Below are 19176 nucleotides of genomic sequence, written 5' to 3' on the forward strand. Positions count from 1 at the left end.
ACAAATAGTAGAATCTTGCCTTATAACAGCAAAATGTCTTCCTCCGCTAGTCGGAATTGGCACATTAGCGAATGAGATGTTCGCTTAGTAGCTAACTTCATTGTTATTTACACTTCCTAATTTTAAATTTCAATGTTATTTTTTATTTTCAACCTTTGAACCTATTCAAATTGGAAAAAGCTTACTGAGCGTACATATTTGTTCCCTGTTATGTTGTTCAAGTAGTGATTGCCATTGCTTTATAGTTAGTCGATTTCAACATGGCCCTTTTAACCCGTGTCCTACAAAATGGTGAGTCCTAGTCTAAGAAAAGTCCTAGAAATGCTTCTGAGTGAAAAACCAGTTTAATAGAGCCTTAGTCACACTTCTTCAGCAGCTACAGCTCTTTTTCATTGTAATGCTGAATACCACTCGGTGATAATACCAAATATTGACTGTTAATAACTGACTCCCTTAGCATGTACAAGAACCCACAGAGGCATTGCCTCTTTATCGGCCTTATCTGAAACACACCAAATGCTTCAAAAGACCTGCCGAGACTTCGCTGATGGCGAGCTAAAGCCTGTTGCTGCCAAAAATGACCGAGATCATGTCTATCCTAAAGATCAAATCAAGAAAATGGGAGAGTTAGGGCTTATGGCCATAGCAGTGCCTGAAGAGTTGGGTGGCACTGGGCTGGATTATTTAGCATATTCTATTGCTCTTGAAGAAGTATCTAGAGGGTAAGAGAACTTAGTCAATTGCTGTTTAACCTTTTACCTAATTAAAATTACAGTTTGGTTGCTATTGTATTCAAGGTACCTTAAAATGATAATTCATTATCATTATTGCGCAAATGAATATGAACTCTGATGTTTGTATAGAGAATAATTTAGTCATTTTTTCCTTATAGCTGTGCTAGCGCCGGCGTTATTATGTCGGTCAATAACTCTCTATACCTGGGACCTCTCCAGCACTGGGGAACTAAGAAGCAAAAAGAAAAGTGGATAACCCCATTTACTACAGGAGAAAAGGTACCACATGGCACAAACTTAAATAGGACAGATTTGGAAGTTATCCCTTTGCTCAATTAAATTGCATTAGGTGGGTTGTTTCGCCCTTTCAGAACCGGGAAATGGTTCTGATGCGGGTGCCGCTTCCACAACCGCCAAGATCGAAGGGGACCATTTCGTGCTCAATGGCACGAAATCGTGGATTACAAATGCATTTGAAAGTGAGGCGGGAGTGGTATTTGCCACCACAGATAAGTCTTTGAAACACAAAGGTGTTTGCGTTTACGTTTGCACTTAAATGGTGTTTTATGAAGGCGTTTGTATTGATAGGAATATCAGCAATTATCATACCTAAGCCTGTGGAAGGGTTGGAGTTAGGTAAAAAGGAAGATAAGTTGGGTATTAGAGCTTCCTCAACTTGCGCTTTGATGTTTGATAACTGCAGAATTCCTAAAGAAAACCTTCTTGGGGAGCCAGGCTTAGGTTTTAAAGTAAGTCTGTGTAATGGTCTTGCTGAGTTTTATAGCGCAATAAAAATTGCAGATAGCCATGATCTGTTTAGATGCAGGAAGGATAGGAATAGCATCTCAAGCATTGGGCATCGCCCAGGCTTCCTTAGAAGTAGCAGCGGATTATGCGGCAAAAAGACTTTCCTTCGGAAAACCTCTTTTGAAGGTTGGAATTGAAAATTAATTATCATGAGAAACCCGCAAAATCTGTGCTTCACAGCATCAAATCATTCAAAACAAACTGGCAGAAATGGCGTTGAGACTGGAGTCGGCGAGACTCTTGACTTGGAGGGCCGCTTGGCTTAAGGACAACCAAAAGCCGTTCACAAAAGAGGCCGCGATGGCTAAACTGGCGGCTAGTGAAGCTGCGACCTTTTTGAGCCATCAGTGCATTCAGATTTTAGGGGGCATGGGGTAAATAATTTCATTAAGCTGGGTACTGCATTCATTGCAGGCGTTATGAGTTGAGCGACGGCCCAAGACGGGCTTTTCGTAAAAAAAAAAAATTTCGCTCAGGACCCCAAAGTTACTAAAGCCGACCCTAACTGTATCTATACATTATAATCTATTCTAGGTATGTGTCAGATATGCCAGCTGAGAGGCACTATAGGGATGCGAGGATAACGGAAATATATGAGGGAACCTCCGAAATTCAAAAGCTGGTCATAGCGGCAAGCATAATTAAGGAACTTGGCGTTTAAATAGGTTAAGAACCAATAGGTGTAAAAGAATATTTTTGTATACTTTTTATTGACAATTTATATGTCTTATTAGAGTTTCAACGTACCTCATTGCGTTTAATACTTGACTTTTAACTTACATTACCCCCAATCATACAGGTTTTTCACGGAGAATAATTCATATCCACCAAATTTACCAGATAAGACATCGCTCTTTTTCCTTCGTTGATACCTCCTACATCATTTTTTGAGGTTTACCAACTTTATTGTCGCTCATTAATGAATTCTCACGAATATCCACTTTAGTCGATTGGCGACCACTACTTAATTGCACCAGTACAATTTGCTACACCTTTGGCCCAAATGCACCCTTGGTGCAAGTAAAACATCGTTAGTCCCCAACTTGATTCAGGTTGTTTTCCGCCGCCTCCACAAATAATTGACTACCATTTCAACAATTTTATCTTCATAATTGTGGCTTTTATTAAACAATGCAATGTACAACATTCTGCTCAATATCAAAATAATGTTAAAATCAATCTCACAATTATTGTTGAACAAAGTGACCTACAAAAACATCAAAATTTCTAAATCACCTTTCTGTTTAAATTGCCTACGTTTAGAAATGCGTTTTTATTAAATCAAGAGTAGATAGTCGGCTGTAAGTTGAAAGTAAAAAGAAAGCCAGGACGAACAACTAGAAAATCTTATGAATGCATATTTCTCAATAGGTGTCCACTCCACAGAACACCTAACAGAAAAGTGAACTTCAGCTGAAACATTGAAGTGAAAAATTAAATAAAACTTTCTACTTGCTTGCCCACAGCTATAAATTCAGTACAATAAGTATAGTTACTATATAAGGCGAGTTTAATATTATACTTCCAAGAAAACACTCATAGCGTTCAATTTACTTAGTCAGTGGGTCTCTTTTCACTGTGTTTTTTCGTATATTCTTCAGCATTCCTAGTGAATTTCTTTTTATCTTTAAGGTATTCTTCAGCTAAATCTGCTCTAAGAGGATGCTCCGGTTCTGGATCATTTACGAGGGCCACCAGGGCTTGAATCACTGCAAGAAAACGCTTGAATTGATTCACGGAAAATGAGAAAATCCTATGCACCTACCTTGATCTGTTTTGGTCGCGGGTTTCCAGTTTTCAGCGCTAATTATTGGCAAGCACACTTGTCCTTTTTCGTCAATATTTGGATGGTATATTTTCGTCTTAAAATTAATTTTTGGTGGCTTAAACGGATATTCCGCTGGGAAATTGATTTCTATTTTAAATGCTCCCTTATTGTAGGGTGAACTATCCTGTGAAATAAAATTATTTCAGTAACTTGAAGGAATTAAAAGTTCTTTGGAAATTTAGACAATTCATACTAGCGAATCCTGTGACATTGATATTGGCATAATGGATATACTTACAGGAACAATAAGACCTTGCCACGTTAAAATGTTTGTTTCATCAACTTGAATGTCCCGGAACGACTTTAGTCCGGAATTTCTAATATCACCAAGTTCCTGCAAACAATAATGTACTTAGCATGTATATATACCTTTAAACTTGTATCCAAGTCCCCAAGACTAAATATAAAGTTCTGCCTAGGTATTGAATAGATCTATTAGGAGCATGTCTCAAATTGCCCAAAAAAATCAATTGTGGTTTAATATTTATTACAATGCATGTAGCAGATTTAAATTACTAAAGTGAATTAGGACTATTAAGTGATAATTTGGAAATGTCAGATAACGATCTCATTTAGAATTTTCCTCTTAAAACCTAGTCACTACTGAACTGTCTGAGACTTTGACCTGGTGATGATGAAGGACAAAGAATAATCATTTTGCAACTGGTTCAGACAAAAATGAACATATAACTAAAAGTTATCAGGTCAAGTTATTTAGTCACATAAGGGTCCAATGGCAAATAATGAAATTCTTAAAAAGTTCAAGGGGAATTAAGAAGTTTAATAAATCTGGCCTAACGGAAAAAAGAAAATTATGCCTAAATATTATTGAAAGTGACTATGTATGCAGCCATTTCACAACAAGAATAATATTTACTGTGTAATTTATCAATCCATCTTAGCTATTAATGCAACGCAACAGCCATTTAGGTGAATATTCGGATAAGAACTGGACTGCCTCACTTCTGCGGGACTTAAATTGTGTTCTATGTATAGTTTCAAATATTTTCCACATTGGACATGTTACTCCCTAATAAATTGATCCCTCACGAACACTTTAAACTTGTAGTTCCTTCATGTCATCTAAGTAAGGATAAATTAAATATTTTTCAAGAAAAATCTACTCACTTTTTGCAACCTCCTAGTGGCTGCCATTTTGTTTAAACAATTTGTCTTGTAACTCGAGGGTTTCAAAACCGATTTATAGCGTGGATAGCGGGGTATTAAGCTATTTCACGTTTTCTACAAACAAAACTCGAAATTTACTTGAATTTTTGGGAATTTTTTCATAATATTCGATGAACAAATCCTTTTTTATTCTGAATCTTGGATAAAAGAAAAAACCAAAAAATCCCGAATCACTGACAGTGACAGCTGGCTGATTGGACGTCAACAAATGACAATATTACTTTAACTACCTTTTTTTATTTAAAATCATGAGTGCAATTTTACGATATCGTTCAAGAGTAATCAAATGACTAATTAATTCATGTATGTGGCGATCGTTATACTCATTCATCATTTATGGCCTCAAAGATGAGTCCTTTATTAGAGAAAACTTGTATCAGTAATGCCGTCATAAGTTAATGAAAGCAATGAAATTGGAAATTGTGGCAACATGGAAGTGAGGGCAACGAATGATTACACCCAAAAAAATTACATAATCCACTCGCAGATCAATGCTTGACTAATTTAATCATAACATACACGACAAACAAAAAAACAATTTTTTTTAGACATGCGGGTAAGACAATAACATGCCTTTGGCAACTTCTATGGCCTTCTCTTGCCCAACAACTTTATCCACTATAGTAAGACCAAAATCAAAAGCTGTCCCTGGGCCCCTTGATGTTATCAAATTGCCGTCAACCACCACTTTATCTTCCTTATAGTTGTAGCTACCTAAAAAAAATAACATCTTTCCAAAAAGTACTAATGGGATCTTGTATCAGAATACCTCCTTCTTCCATTTGGGCCTTCATGGCGGGATATGAAGTAACAGCTTTCCCCACACCAATTCCATGAGCCTTTAAGGCAGTCGGAGCTGAGAGCATTAAATTACTTCAAATAATAATTTAATTGAGTTATTACCAGCACAAATGGCTGCTATCCAATTGCCAGCCTTCTCTTGCTCCTTCAGCAACTCCCCAACAACTTTTGACTCTGTGAGAGCTTTGGCCCCACCAAGCCCTCCTGGCAAAACAAGAACATCATAGGGTCCTTGAGAGGAAGCCTCAGAAATACCTTTTTTGGGTACATAATCTTTTAAATAAAACTGTGAATAAACTGAAAAGCTAAATTACCGATATCTGGTTTGACGTTAACATCTCTACTACATTTGATGACATTAGAATCAGGCAGTCCAGCTATAACTACAGAAATCTGAGAAAAGGTTTATACAATTTTGAGCATACAAAAAACAAAATTTATTAATCACTTACACCACCTCTTCTTAAGACATCAACCGAAATTACAAATTCCATTTCTTCGGCTCCTGGAGCCAAAAATACGAGAGCTTTTTTGGTCATCTTACAGCTGTTTGAGAACTTACAGAAAGAGGTAATAAGCTTAGGATTACTGTTAAGAGAAATGCGATTAATATTAAGCCAAAGCAGGAATTTATGACGATAACAAAATTGAAAAATGTTTTAGCATTCTTACCTGAGAATTAAAGATTTGGTTCCTTCTAGCACCCGCGTAACAATTCGAAAATCTTTTATCAACATAACCAGACATTTCCAACAAAAATAAATATTAAAAAAATATAACCTTATTTATTGTCAAAACTTCACACTGGTAAAAAAAACATGCGAGTACTCGCAAATTTTACTGATCACGTGAATGTTTCCCAACAATTCAATGAGTAGTCATGTGAGGAACTACAGATACTTGAAAATTTGAAACGACTGTCATCAACATTAAACAGTTGATTTTGACATAGGCTTGAGTACTTTGTATTTTTTATATCCGAAGAGTTCTTAAATACAGATTTGCACTTTTATTAACATAAATTATTTTCACATAGTATTTGCCCTAGACTTTAGCCCATTTAATAATCACATTTCACTCAACAATCAAGAGCAAAAGATATAAAAGTAGCCTTTTTTTTGAAACCTTAAAGTTTCAATGCAGGTTGAGCTCTTGTAGACTGAAACATTTTTGTTGAAATTCGGATTAGTTTCGCCTCAAAGATCATGTTTTAAGTATCTTTAAGCCGTTTAAACGAAAGTCTCCCTCCTTCGTTTCAAACGTGCCACAATGGTTAATAACGAGATACCCCTTGGAATCATGGACAATTTAGCCCAATCATTTGGGGTAACAGTACCAGCTTTAAAATTACTTTTAGGGATCATAGCAGGTATGTTAAGACTTTTCAGACTAACTTGCTATGTTCATAATAATTTGAATTATCATTTTCCACATTTTTAGGCTATCCTTTTGCCCTGACTTACCGAAAGTACATTTTTAATCAATCAGAACAAAAACAATGTTTTTATTTAATTGCTTGTGGACTGACTATCGGATTCTGGAACTATGGATATGGAATGTTCCACTGCGTCCTGTCAATATTAGTAACATACGCTTTTATTCACTTATTGAAAGGAATTGTTATGATTTCAGTGGTTTTTGCCTTCAATTTTATATACCTTCTTGCAGGTAGGAGTCTGGAGTTACTAATAGAGTTGTGTATTTTTTTCAGTTAAAGGGTTGCATATAAATTGATTAATGAAGGCTTTTATTGACTCAAGATTCATTCTCATTAATTATTATTAACAAGCTTCTGGTTTTAACTATGTAGGGTGTTATAGGAAAAAGGTTTTGAACACAATGTAAAGACATATCACTGAAGAATTCCCACAATTAGATGTTTGAAATCATTGCAAAAGCCTGCTTTTTCTGGAGACTCTTGTTGTCTGTTGAATCTGCACTAACTAGCATATTATAAATGATTTACTTAAACTTAATTCTCAATTTTAGGATATTTCTATTCCAGCACCGACTCATATGATATTACTTGGACAATGCCATATTGCATCTTAGTCCTAAAGTCTGTAAATAGTAATTTGCAACTAGCAAAATTTTAAACTTTTAATTACAGGTTGATTGGCGTTGCTTTCGACGTATATGATGGGGCTAGGCCAAAAGAAAAATTGTCTTCTGATGCTTTGAAAACAGCTTTAAGTGAGCCACCAAGCTTACTGCAAATGCTTGGCCATAGTCTGTTTCCCAGTGCTTGTTTAGTGGGTCCCCAATTCAGTATGAGAAGGTTTTTAGATTTTACCGGTGGAAAGTTTCATTTTATGGTTAGCTACCTGGCTTTACTAGTTGATTTCCTGGAACCTAGTTTAATAATTTAGGGACCGAATGGGGAATTTCTACCTCCGGACTCTGCTAAATGGGCCGCAGTCCGCTTCTGCATGGGAGTGTTCTATGTTGGTCTTTTCCAAATATTGTCTCTGTTCGTTTATGACGATTTGATAATATCTGAGGAATTTGCCTCTATGAGTTTCATTAAGCGAATGCTTATGCTGGGCGTATGGGGGAGATATATTATGTACAAATATATTTCCTGTTGGCTATTGGCTGAAGGTGCATGTGTTCTTTTTGGTGAGTTATTTCCAATACGCTCAAGACCTCAAAAAGTCACATGTCCTTTAGGAATCTCGTACAGTGGAGAGGATGGTGGAGTTAAGAAGTGGGATGGAGTGGAAAACATTAAATTATCAGTTTTTGAGAACTCTACGGAATTTAACCACTACATCATGTCGTTTAATGTCAATACCAATCAGTGGGTAAGAGACTGAGCAAAAAAAGCAAAGCTTCCTTTAATCGTTCGAGTTTCAGGTAGCACAGCACATCTACAAAAGACTAAAATTCTTAGGAAACCGGTATTATTCACAAGGGGGAGTTTTGTTATTTTTAGCAGTGTGGCATGGACTGCATACCGGATACTACTTGACGTTTTTGCACGAATTTATCGTCATTTATACGGAAAGAGATGTAAGAAGCTCAGAGAGTTTTTGATCTTAATTTTAACGTCGCCGTTTATTTCAGTTACAATCTATAATAAAATCCAGCGAGACGTTGACGGCATTTTTCGGGCATCCAGTAGTGAAGTCTGGAATGCACATCCTATTGAGGCTGTACACCTTCGTTTTCATGGGGTGGTTTTTGTTGCCATTCACCTATTTGCAGTTCCCTAAGTAATTCACATTTTAAATTTTAATATATTGTCTTATGTTCTTGCTTCGTAGGTATTGGAGAGCGTTTTCCAACTGCAGTTATATAGGCTTTTTGGTATTCTACCTGTGGCCTGTTTTGTATCGTCCAATATTGCGAAAAGTCATTAAAAAGAAAAAGAGTGCTTAAAATTTCCGAAAAGAATTACAAATCAACGGTAGCACAATGAAGAGAACGGTACTTAATTAACAAGCCTGATTTTCAGTAATTTGTGGGTTTTTATCTTGTTTAAATGCAAAAATGATAATTTTCAGTATATCTGTAAAAACAAATCTTTATTTTGTAGAGAGAAATATTTATTTATAGAGATAAGTTGTGTGCGATGCCAAATCAAGTAATGACAAAAACGCTTTTATAATTGTTCGCGACTGAAATCGTTTTATTTACTGCTGCTTCGATAAGCTTTAAAATGCCAAACGCCCTGTATTTAACTAAAATTGCCGACTTTTTTAATACTTTACTAATTATTGTGATTTACATAAAAGCTCGATTTTACTGGCCCCAATAAGGCTCATGCCATTCTCAATTTAAATTTCTTCTTACTTGGCGCTCCTACGAAGAATTTGTTACTGTTGAAGTAAGAGAACAATATTCTTATTAGGAGGGCTCAATGACGATACAATTTATTGCTGAAAATCGGGTCTTATACACAGTACTTCCCATAGAATCGACATGTTTGTAGACTGATAATACTGGCACAAAATAGTGAGAAGCTCAACTAAATTTAATTAAGGTAAATTTTATTGTTGCCCAAAAGCAACTACTTCCGAATGCCAAAGTTTTATAATGCGTACAATAGAAGGTGCTTGTGCATTAAAATAAGTTTTTTTTATTATTCTTGCAATGTAAAATCATTCTTGAGGTTTTACAGTGATTTTAGTGCCAGCATGGATTATTTTTTTAGGTTAAAACTTGATAGGTTTAATAATTTAAGCTCAATTGATAATTGATATGATTGCTAATTGTGCACAAGTTCCGTGTTTAGGAATTTTTTAAAGATCATCCGAGCCTTTTTTTGAAATTATTTTTGCCAATAGAACGTAATAAGATAGTTATATCTAATACGGTTTTAGTTACAACCTTATTATTATACATATATCGTCCAATTTATTTACTAACAGAAGTATTCGCCTGCTTGAAATTATTAAAAATAGATTGATTTCTTAGTATGTTGTGTTGACTTTATTGACCCTCCTTGTATATCCGGGGACTCGATGGGCTATTCTAGTGAGGTACCTGTTATTTTGAATCTCGATATGAACAATAGTATGCGTATTAAAAAACATACTGATTAAGTCCATTACTCCCTTGGCGATAGTTGTTGAATGTAATCTCATACTCCTGGAGTTCAGGTTTCACTTAGTTGAAGGCTAGATAGCTGGGCTTAGTGCAATACCCAGCTACAGAGTGATAGATCCAAGTTTTGCTAACGAATTTCTTTCTATTTCCAAAAATACGGCGATATCGATTCAATTATTTGATATCGCATTAATTAATCACACCCCAAAGGAGAAATTAACTTTACTTGAAGAAAGATTCATGTCACGATATAACTTTGTTGCAAAACTGTTACAAACTACCAGAAGGAATCTTTTGCAGCACCGTAAAGGAACCAGTTCCGGTACTGCAAGGTTTTCCCACCATCAAACTGCTAGAAGGATTCTCCAAATCATCTTGCCGGCCTAGAAAAGCAAAACCCATTAAGTACTGAGAAGCGAGAAAATGTCAGTACTTACCCTTTATTGTGGCGGCTTTCAAGAACTGTAGGGAAGATTCAAACGACATTTGTTGCAGAGGGGAAGAGCTGTTTTCCATGCCTTTTCTACTCATTGGTTGGAACGTTCCAGTAGTTGTCATGTAATCTGCTATGAGTGATAGGTGTCGTGGATCTACTTTAATTCCGTACACGTTAAATACGTCTTTTACCTGAAAATGTCACGATTTAACCAAAGTACCACGATTCGATACACTAGTAGATGGTAAATGACAATTCGTAATGCTGAAAGGAATCGTGACAAATTGACTTACTTCCTTGACTATGATTTTTGAGGCCGCCTCAATTCCGTACGTTTCAGCCATTTTATGGATATCGTTGCAATACAACCTACAAAATTAACAATAAAAACACCACATCACACGAAAAAACAAACAACTATTCTTGCCTGTTTAAATCAAGTAAATCATGATATTTACACATCTCCCCGATGTTAATTCCATCAGTCCTGAGCATGAATTCTTGGCCTTTCATATAAGTAATCGCCCTTTTGATATTGGAGGTTTCCCAGATTACGCTCTTTTCCGCCACATCCCGCATAATAGCCGTCAAATCGAGCTTTTTGTAACTCATTGGAAGGCTGAAAGTCAACTCGCAAAAGTGACGCTTTCTGTTATAGTTGTAAGCGTTCGCGAACGAATAGTTATCCACCACTGATTGATCCATGGTGGCCTTCAATTCAATTCCATCATCGATTGTTGCCTCATTTTCTTCATCATCTTTTCATTAATAAAGTTTAGAGTTACGTTTTTAAAGTGATTTTGTTAGATTTACCGCTTTCAGCATCTTTTCTCTCCTCGTCCTCTTCAGCCTCCTGATCTTCCTGTTGCTCTTGGTGCTTGTTTGCCAATTTTGCATCCTCCTGGTCATCCACCTAAATTATTCATTGTTAAATATCGCATTTTTAGCGTATGAAAATTCAAAAATAACCTCATCGTCGTCGGAACTGTTTTCGTCATTTGCTACAGGTTTTCCTTTGGCGTGTTTCCCTCTTTTGGAACCCTCAACGTCGCTATCGTCACTGTCATTAGTGTTAAACTTACTCGAAGGCGCTTGTTCCATGGTGACTCTGTATGTAATGACCAAAACATTAATTTAGAATAACAAATGAGGAAGAACGCAACTCACAAATTTGACTTGACTTTCGACACTCTGGCAATGGTAGCAAACATGTCTTTAAAGAATTTCTTCTTCATGTGTTTTAATATGCCTTTTGTTGAGGTTTGATATTCCCGAGAGTAGCATTGTGGAGGTAGAAACTGGAACTTTAGTGTGTATTCATGTTGTCTATAAAATAAAAATAATCATATATTGAAGCCTGAGCCTAAACACCACACAAACCTTTGGGGTTTCAAAATCAGTTTAAGGGTAACATCGATTTTTTCTAAAACATTAGCCACAACCACTCTAGTTAGATTTTTCTTGAGCTCTTCGGCTCTTAACTCTAAATTAGGTACACTCTTGAATGGGATTTCCATAGAGGGTGTTTTTATATTTCGGGAAGCCATCATTAGGATTTCCCTTAAACGGGGAATACCCAAAGTGACGTTCATTTCACCTCTACCAGCGAAATGGAAGGTGTTCAGTGTCATTTGGGTGGAGGGTTCGCCAATTGACTAAAATTTCGGATTTAAAATTTGATTTGGGCTATATATTAGCAGTACTTGTAAAACTACACGTTCATGGCATTCATAGACTGATGGTAAATTACCTGAGCTGCAAGTAATCCTACAGGTTCACCAGGGGCGCACATGCTCTGCATCGTCTTTAACTTAAACATTTCCTCAAAACGTTTCTTCTGCTTCTTGGTTTGTCCCTGCACATGATCATTAAGCATTTTCTCCAACCGCTCGTTCAAAACCCCAAAATAATGGTCTGGTTGAAACACCTGTATCATCTATTATGAGAACATTTCATTAGATAGGGATATCACATGCTTACAGAATTAACAGGATCATGGCACGTTATTTCGTTCTTGATAGATCGTTTAAAATCGTCATCGACTTCACGCCACTTTTTCTCCAATTTCTTTCTCATTTTCTTCCCGCTTCTGTTCATCAACTCCTTGCAGAAATATGCGAATGGGGAAGTTTTGATCTTTTGCAAAGGCGGTCCGTTTTTCGCTATCCAATTGAGTAAATTTTCTTGATATTGTTGTACTTTCTGGAAAATCATTGCAATAATGATAAATAAACTGTAAATCTCCTACATAAGTGGCGATACATATTTGAGTTGATTTCTTCACTTTTTACCCCCTTGCACCTATGCATGAGTTCTGGTTTGTAATATTTACTGGACCACCCTACTGAATTACCTTTTGATCCTCATCGTTTCGTAACTGATTTAAGACGTCTTTATTGATTATGCATTTGACATTATCATGCAAAAAAGGCAGCTGCTTTTCGTTGAAGAATTGCACCTTTGAAATATCCATTCCGTCCTCTCCGTAAAGGAACTGAATCACACTTTTATCGCTGTTTCTCACCTAAAGGATGCACAAAAATGTTTATCACAATCTCTTAAACGCGTTAAACTTACAGTTAAATCGTATGCCACATGGAGACCTTCTAAATGTTTTATAAGACACCTGAAATATTATTTAGGTAAAAAGGTTTATTCTTACATATGTAGATCAGATATAAAGTAAATTTCATTGCAAGAGGGGGCCGTATGTCAAAATTGCACTTTGTTTATGAACTTAAATGAGGGTATGCAAATTTGTCCCCTTCTTGTGATAAGTTACTCAATTGACAAACGTTTATTACCTTTGCAAATATCCACTTCTACTAGTCTTAACAGCAGTATCGATAAGGCCCTCTCGTCCCGCCATGCAATGGTAAAAAAATTCCTGGGGTTTAATCCCCGTCATAAATCGACCATCTATAAATCCGCCAGCCCGTGGCGAAAATTCGAATGTTGGAAAACTGGGAAGAGGCTTTCCTGGATATATAGATCCCATAGTAATTACTTTTATGATTTTGTTTAATTGCAGTCTACCTGAAATCATTACTGGAGGCCTTTTTCCCTCTAACTCGATCTGTCCTAACAAACAGGAAATTTGCATGGTGTTGACCGTGGACCCTTTAGCTCCCGATTGAACCATCAGTTGCAGATTATTTTCGGGAAACTTGCAAATTAAACCGGCAGGAAGACAACATTTATTAATGGCGTTGGTAAAGGAATCTAAAGTGCTTTTATATGATCGATCAATGACCTGAAATACATAAGTTTTTTCTGATTGTTTCTAGAGTATAAGTGTTATGTACTTGTCGAAATTTAGGATCCGCAGCACAACGACTTTCAATACCCTCAACCAAATCGTCTATGGTAGTAGTTACTGGCAACCCTAAAGCGTTCGCAATGGCTTCTCTTCCAATTTCTCTGGACTTCTTAATAATCTTTTTACGCTTCTCATCAGCCGGCTTTAAAATTAATATGTCATGCACGCCTAAGGTGAAGCCTTCTTGTTGCAGAAACCTGTCGTATCAATAAAAAATAAAAATTGCTTAAGTTGATTGAACATTTACCGGGTGAATAATTTGGCAAATGAACTCAGAAGTGATACGGCGTATTGCCCTCCGTAGAGTTCATATACACAATGGATTAATCCATAGGGTGTGGCTCCATAATGGGTTTTGTCCAAAATTCCGACCAGTAGTTCTCCTTGACGGATGATTACCTCTGCTTCACTCATGGTATTTGGATGTCTAGAATATTTCATTGTAATATCAGTAATCAGTATTTATTTCCATATATTCTTTTAAGCTTGCGCTTCATGTTTAGGAAAGGCTCTGTATGCAGAAGCGAATGGAAGACATAAATTATGTGATACGTCAATGATTAGCATAAATTGAAAGTTGCAAGGAATCTATAATTTATGAGACATTTAGATACCATAAAGGCAGAGACATGCTGGGGAAAATTGTGAATTGAGGAACAGGACAAAATTATGAAGCGTTAAGGCATAGAGTGAAGTGAAATAGGTCTATTATTTGAATATACTCTTTCTATCTTGGATCGCCCCTGTATATCTCTTTACTTCAGTTCCTGGTAACTGCTCAGTAGCAACCAAACATTATTAAATCAATATCACAATACAGATATTTGCCCAATTCCTTCTCTCGCTCACAATCATGACGGATTGGTTTACACAGCTTCAAAAAGCCAAAAAGACCTGCCTGGTCGACAAAAATCTGAAGAAGATTCACTTTGATTTCGGAGATGGGCGAGAATTGGTGGAGGAATACGACCTGAGCACAGCTCTCCTCACACGCAGGGCGTGGAGATTCAACAAAGGATTCAACAAAAACGAGGAGACTTGGGAAATTGAAGTGGGCGATCCGGAACCGAATTACAAACCAAACGATAAGTGCATGATTCGCGAAAATTCTAATCAACCCTTTGTGACGAAAAGTGTTACGAAAAGCACCCTAGAATGGAGGATAAGAAACCTGCCATATTCAGTGGATATATACTCTGTGGTGGTCGATAAAGCAAGCTACTCGCTAATTGTTAAAACAACGAATAAGAAATATTACAAGAAGCTGCCAGTTCAGGACTTGGAAAGACTTGGTATTGAACTGGAACAAAAAGACGTGTCTTTTTCACATAAATTTAATACGCTCATTGTGACCTACAATAAGCCCAAAAAGTTGCAAGACGTTGAAAGAGCTATTTTCAATGAAGTCAAACAGATCCAGCCGAAGAGCTATCAAAATGAAGTGAACAATTGTAAACCCAGCTGAATGTGAATTATATTAATATCAGAACTGTGTATAATATTCATTTTACTGAGAAAATATCTATTTTCACAATAAGTGTAGAAAATTATGTTTTTGATGAGGAAATGCTGTCTCAAAAGTTGATTCAAGTTGACTAAGTCATTCCTAACTGAAAAGGAATTACCAAAAATAGCTAAAAATGTCCGCGGTCGAAAGGAATTTACCACCGTATGAAACAATGCCTAATGGCGATTCCAGTCGCACCTATGGCATAGCCGAAAGGTTTTAGTGGATAGACATCCTCATCAGGAATGAAAACTGTTAGTCGAGCTGATACAGTAATTTTGAGACTGACTTATTTTGGTTGGCAGCGACCATTGACCTCACGTAAACTGAAAAGTTGTTTTGTGGAAACTTACTTAAATGGGCTCCCGCCAGCCTTCCATGCCCTCTCCTTTAGTTTTTGCCACGCCTTCCCAGAAATTTTGGCGCTGGAAGTCATATTAATGAGCTTCTTTCCCTTGGGCAGAATATTAATGATCACAGTGGATAAAATTTGTTTCCCGGACCATAATTGGTGAGGCTTTAAAATCGCTGGGGGCAAGAGCACAATTCTATCAGTTCTGTGTGATAACGCTTGAAAAACTAACTGATGATAATCCATCCTAAAAGGGCAGAGCTATTAAAGTATTTCGTAACTTCAATAGATTCAAACCTCTCAAAGAACCTCCCTCTCAAGGAGAGCCCTACACCGGCAATCATATGGTCTTGGATCAACCCGCTTAAGGGAGTTCCATCTTTTGGCACCAAATATTGCTGAGCCACCTAAATCACCATTAAAATAAACGCAAAATTGACTAATAATAAAGGCATATTTGAAGCACCTCTGCGATGTTATATCCCTCACTTCGAGCCACTTCGTCTTGAGGGCAGTGGGCGTTCATTTCATCGCCGTCAAAGTCTGCGTTGTAGGCCTAGGGAAGCTACTTTCAGACAACAATAATCTACAAACCTATAGCTCATTTACCTTGCAGTTGGCGTAGTGAAGTCTCAAGGTTTTTTCCCCTTTTAAAATTCGGGCTCTATGTGCCATAATGGAAGGTTTATGCAATGTGGGTTGACGATTCAGAAGGAGAATGTCGCCGTTTTGTAAGTGGCGATGGACGGTTTTTATGCCACGGAAACCGGTGCCCACATCGAGGGGGGTCAGGAGGCTCTAAAAAAAGGATAGATAAAAAAAAAGTGAATGAAGCTAGTGGACTTAATACATCCAATGTATTGCCTTCAGAGATTTATACATCTTCTCTTCAATTTAATGCAGTCAAATTTAAACTTATTAATTTCTGCAGAAGACCTGAATAAAGGCTTAGTTAATCATCAACAGCAGTATTTACTAAAATCTGTGAAAAAGGGCCCTTAAGTACTGTAAACACTTTGAGTCGTTTTGGAATGGACTAATTGGTATATCCTCTGTACTGTATGAGTGTTTTACCTTAAGAAAACTTTCTTGAAGAACCTTATTCCGTGGATTAATTTTTTTTATAGACCCATCTTCCATCTCAATTAAAACTGCTCCTGGGTGTACGTCGGGGCCGTTCTTGATCAGCTGAATCGTACAAAAAATTGCGTTTGTGATTTATTAACCGTTGATATATGGAAAACAGTGTTGAATCATTTACCTTCCTCATATGTTCCACATTCCACGGAGTCACCGCGATAGGACAAGTCAACTTCATGGCGAAAGTCTCAGGAATTCCCACTTCCCCTATATCTAAATTGGGATCAGGAGTAATTACTGATCTAGCAGCGAAATTGACACGTTTTCCCATCATATGCTGGCGGATTATTCCTGCCTTTTTCTCAATAATCTACAAAAATAACTCCAGTTTCCCCACATACTTGCACTTATATACCTCACCTGTTTCAGGCCCAATCCATCAGAGGCTCTTACAGCATCATGTGAAAGCAAACTGTTAACACAATTTTGCAAATCTTCCCAGCAATTGTTCAATTTCTCTATAGGTGTTTTGCCTTTGGCAGTCTCGTAAAAGTCTAAAGCTTCCTTGGAAGCCAAAACTGAAACATCTCCTAAAACCCCCTGATTAAAATCACCACACAGCAGAATTTAGAAATCACCTTTCTTCTGCACTACACGAATGAGTTGGTTTATCACTAGTGCATTAGTTATCAAGTTTTTGTACAGGGTAGTCTGAGAGTTTTCCACCACTCTGCCATTAACAAAGTTAACTGGTCGCAGATTTGGAGGTGCAACTGGAATTACCTATTAAAAGGTACATTGAATTTGATTCAACTTTAAATGAGAAACCTACTGAATAATAAAAAGCGTCTGTGGGATTAAGAGTATCAATGTGATTTAAAACTGGAGCGATTATTTTCATCAATTCTTCTTCATTGGTCCATATTTCTCTCAAATAAGTTTTTGAATTGGAGGCGTTCAGATATTTTGTTTCTCTCTCGTCCGACCTTGAAAAGAACGTAATTCCCATAAAGAAAAATTTCAGAATTTCACATTTAGCATACCCTTTTTTTCTTGTGGTCATGACAATTCTTTGGGCAAAAACTTGAATTTTGTCCATGGGGCTTTTACAATAAATACAAATCTTCCCTACTTTGGCCTCTTCTATTATAAGCTTAACCACTTTCATCTGAACCACCTCCAAATCATCATCAGGAACTTCTTTTAGCATATTAATATTATTTCTAGTTTCCTGCGTCAATTGCAATCTGTGGCATTTTAAGCAAGAGTATCTTAATATTGTGCCAATGACCTGCAAATTCACTATTAAAAAAACAGCAGGAATTTGTATTGATGACACAAACTTTATGAAAAATAGGGTTTTCACATGGTACAGGCAAATCAATGTATCCAAAGTGACCTGGACATTGAGCAATGTTTTTGTTGCAAGTGCCACAAGGTTGGCTCTTGTCCGTGCATGGCCCCAACCTGAAGGATAAATGGAAAAGTATTGATATAAATTTTGTTCCTTGGCAAAAGGAGAGCTGTAACGAGCTGAGATTCCAGAAACACTGACATAATCCAGTGAATGTGGAATATTCCAAGTAGTTCCTTACAGGGCCTTCCAAAGAGAGGGTCCAATCCTTAATACAGTTAAGCATTCAATAACTAAGAACTGTTATACAATTTACACATTAGTAAGGCACTCTAATGTGCCTTACTAATGCGTATATTACATGGTCTCCTAATAGAGAACATACATCAAAGCATGGTGGTGTTATGGTAAGCTCTTTATCTCATTGAACTGCCTAACATGCATTTTCAAAATAATATGGAATATAATCATTTTAACTCATATTTGCAGAGATCTCTGGCGAGTAACTATCAAGAAGAGTTATCCTATAATACTTTATTGTAGAAGTGTTACAAGTGATCGGAAATGGATAACTTGAACTTGCCTAATATCATACAGCCCTCCAACAACAGGATGGCCGAGAGCATCTAGCGTTAAAGGGGTTACAACCTGCAAGACACTGATATTTTTAATATTGGTTTCTGTTAAAACCGAAAATGTGACACTGGATGCCTCAACGTGTTTGGGATCAGGCGACATGTTTTCTAAATAAACGCACAAACTAAACGATTTTCACCCGATTTTTTTTTATAGTTCACCCACTCAAATTTACTAAGTGAGTTTGAGTGTTGAGTTAATTCGCAGTTCGCGATATTTACCGAAATGAGCATGAATGAAAGAAAAAATTTGAAAGTGAGATTTGTTGTGATAATCGCGGTATGGTTAGGAAGTAAGTGAGGTTAAATCGAAAAGTAAGGTTAGGTCAAATAGGTTACAGATATTGAAGCATTGTAAGGGGATAGTAGTAAGGTACGATTTATCAAAACTAGCATTTCTTAATGGTGTTTACACATCATTTTTTTCTCAAATTTTGCTATAAAATACAGAAATCTAAAGAAATGGCTTGAATTCTTTTAAGCTGCGTCTCGAATTTCTAGAACTCCGGCAATCGTTGTGGTATCCTTCTATTTTGTTACTAATAACAAAATAAACAATTATTGGTCGATATCTCAGGAAGTGA

At 36.7% G+C, this 19176-nt stretch overlaps 6 protein-coding genes across 8 annotated transcripts; 3 read left to right on the forward strand and 3 right to left on the reverse strand.

Annotated features, from left to right (window-relative positions):
- The first annotated feature begins 117 nt into the window (after positions 1–117).
- On the forward strand, positions 118–2288 carry Arc42 (Activator-recruited cofactor subunit 42). The gene is made up of 8 exons (XM_066293153.1): positions 118–291; positions 458–722; positions 893–1013; positions 1084–1264; positions 1323–1483; positions 1536–1667; positions 1722–1915; positions 2076–2288. The coding sequence occupies exons 1-8, from the start codon at positions 261–263 to the stop codon at positions 2200–2202; spliced, it is 1212 nt and encodes a 403-aa protein (XP_066149250.1). The 5' UTR covers positions 118–260; the 3' UTR covers positions 2203–2288.
- Positions 2289–2639: 351 nt separating this feature from the next.
- On the reverse strand, positions 2640–4752 carry Ubc10 (ubiquitin conjugating enzyme 10). Its single transcript, XM_066293160.1, has 4 exons — positions 4498–4752; positions 3608–3703; positions 3307–3493; positions 2640–3250 (listed from the first exon to the last, which is right to left on the reverse strand). Exons 1-4 carry the CDS (start codon positions 4522–4524, stop codon positions 3096–3098), a joined length of 465 nt encoding a protein of 154 aa, XP_066149257.1. The 5' UTR covers positions 4525–4752; the 3' UTR covers positions 2640–3095.
- A 295-nt stretch (positions 4753–5047) lies between these two features.
- dj-1beta lies at positions 5048–6188 on the reverse strand. Of its 2 annotated transcripts, none has more exons than XM_066293156.1 (6): positions 6031–6188; positions 5811–5946; positions 5673–5751; positions 5461–5613; positions 5327–5413; positions 5048–5271 (listed from the first exon to the last, which is right to left on the reverse strand). In XM_066293156.1, the coding sequence occupies exons 1-6, from the start codon at positions 6093–6095 to the stop codon at positions 5102–5104; spliced, it is 690 nt and encodes a 229-aa protein (XP_066149253.1). In that variant the 5' UTR covers positions 6096–6188; the 3' UTR covers positions 5048–5101. The 2 variants fall into 2 exon arrangements, with proteins under 2 accessions (XP_066149253.1, XP_066149254.1); XM_066293157.1 differs by having other exon boundaries at positions 5811–5915; positions 6031–6172.
- A 39-nt stretch (positions 6189–6227) lies between these two features.
- Positions 6228–9779, forward strand: nes (lysophosphatidylcholine acyltransferase 3 protein nessy). Its single transcript, XM_066293152.1, has 9 exons — positions 6228–6727; positions 6799–7026; positions 7348–7417; positions 7469–7673; positions 7728–7977; positions 8029–8162; positions 8215–8370; positions 8425–8573; positions 8625–9779. Exons 1-9 carry the CDS (start codon positions 6628–6630, stop codon positions 8737–8739), a joined length of 1407 nt encoding a protein of 468 aa, XP_066149249.1. The 5' UTR covers positions 6228–6627; the 3' UTR covers positions 8740–9779.
- Positions 8899–18901, reverse strand: RpI1 (RNA polymerase I subunit RpI1). Of its 2 annotated transcripts, XM_066293151.1 has the most exons (28): positions 18541–18901; positions 17947–18070; positions 17647–17894; positions 17436–17589; positions 17242–17386; positions 17024–17193; positions 16785–16973; positions 16598–16711; positions 16133–16321; positions 15990–16079; positions 15821–15930; positions 15525–15770; positions 13912–14091; positions 13651–13861; positions 13382–13598; positions 13150–13324; positions 12923–12971; positions 12699–12869; positions 12326–12547; positions 12096–12272; positions 11726–12000; positions 11513–11671; positions 11315–11453; positions 11159–11258; positions 10773–11103; positions 10639–10714; positions 10347–10536; positions 8899–10292 (listed from the first exon to the last, which is right to left on the reverse strand). In XM_066293151.1, exons 1-28 carry the CDS (start codon positions 18693–18695, stop codon positions 10180–10182), a joined length of 4719 nt encoding a protein of 1572 aa, XP_066149248.1. In that variant the 5' UTR covers positions 18696–18901; the 3' UTR covers positions 8899–10179. The 2 variants fall into 2 exon arrangements, with proteins under 2 accessions (XP_066149248.1, XP_066149247.1); XM_066293150.1 differs by having other exon boundaries at positions 17436–17894.
- LOC136345129 (protein DPCD) lies at positions 14101–15129 on the forward strand. Its single transcript, XM_066293159.1, has one exon. It carries the CDS (start codon positions 14518–14520, stop codon positions 15127–15129), a length of 612 nt encoding a protein of 203 aa, XP_066149256.1. The 5' UTR covers positions 14101–14517.
- Positions 18902–19176: the final 275 nt, after the last annotated feature.

This window comes from Euwallacea fornicatus, chromosome 18, assembly GCF_040115645.1.
Source record: "Euwallacea fornicatus isolate EFF26 chromosome 18, ASM4011564v1, whole genome shotgun sequence".
Classification (NCBI taxonomy): Eukaryota; Metazoa; Arthropoda; class Insecta; order Coleoptera; family Curculionidae; genus Euwallacea; species Euwallacea fornicatus.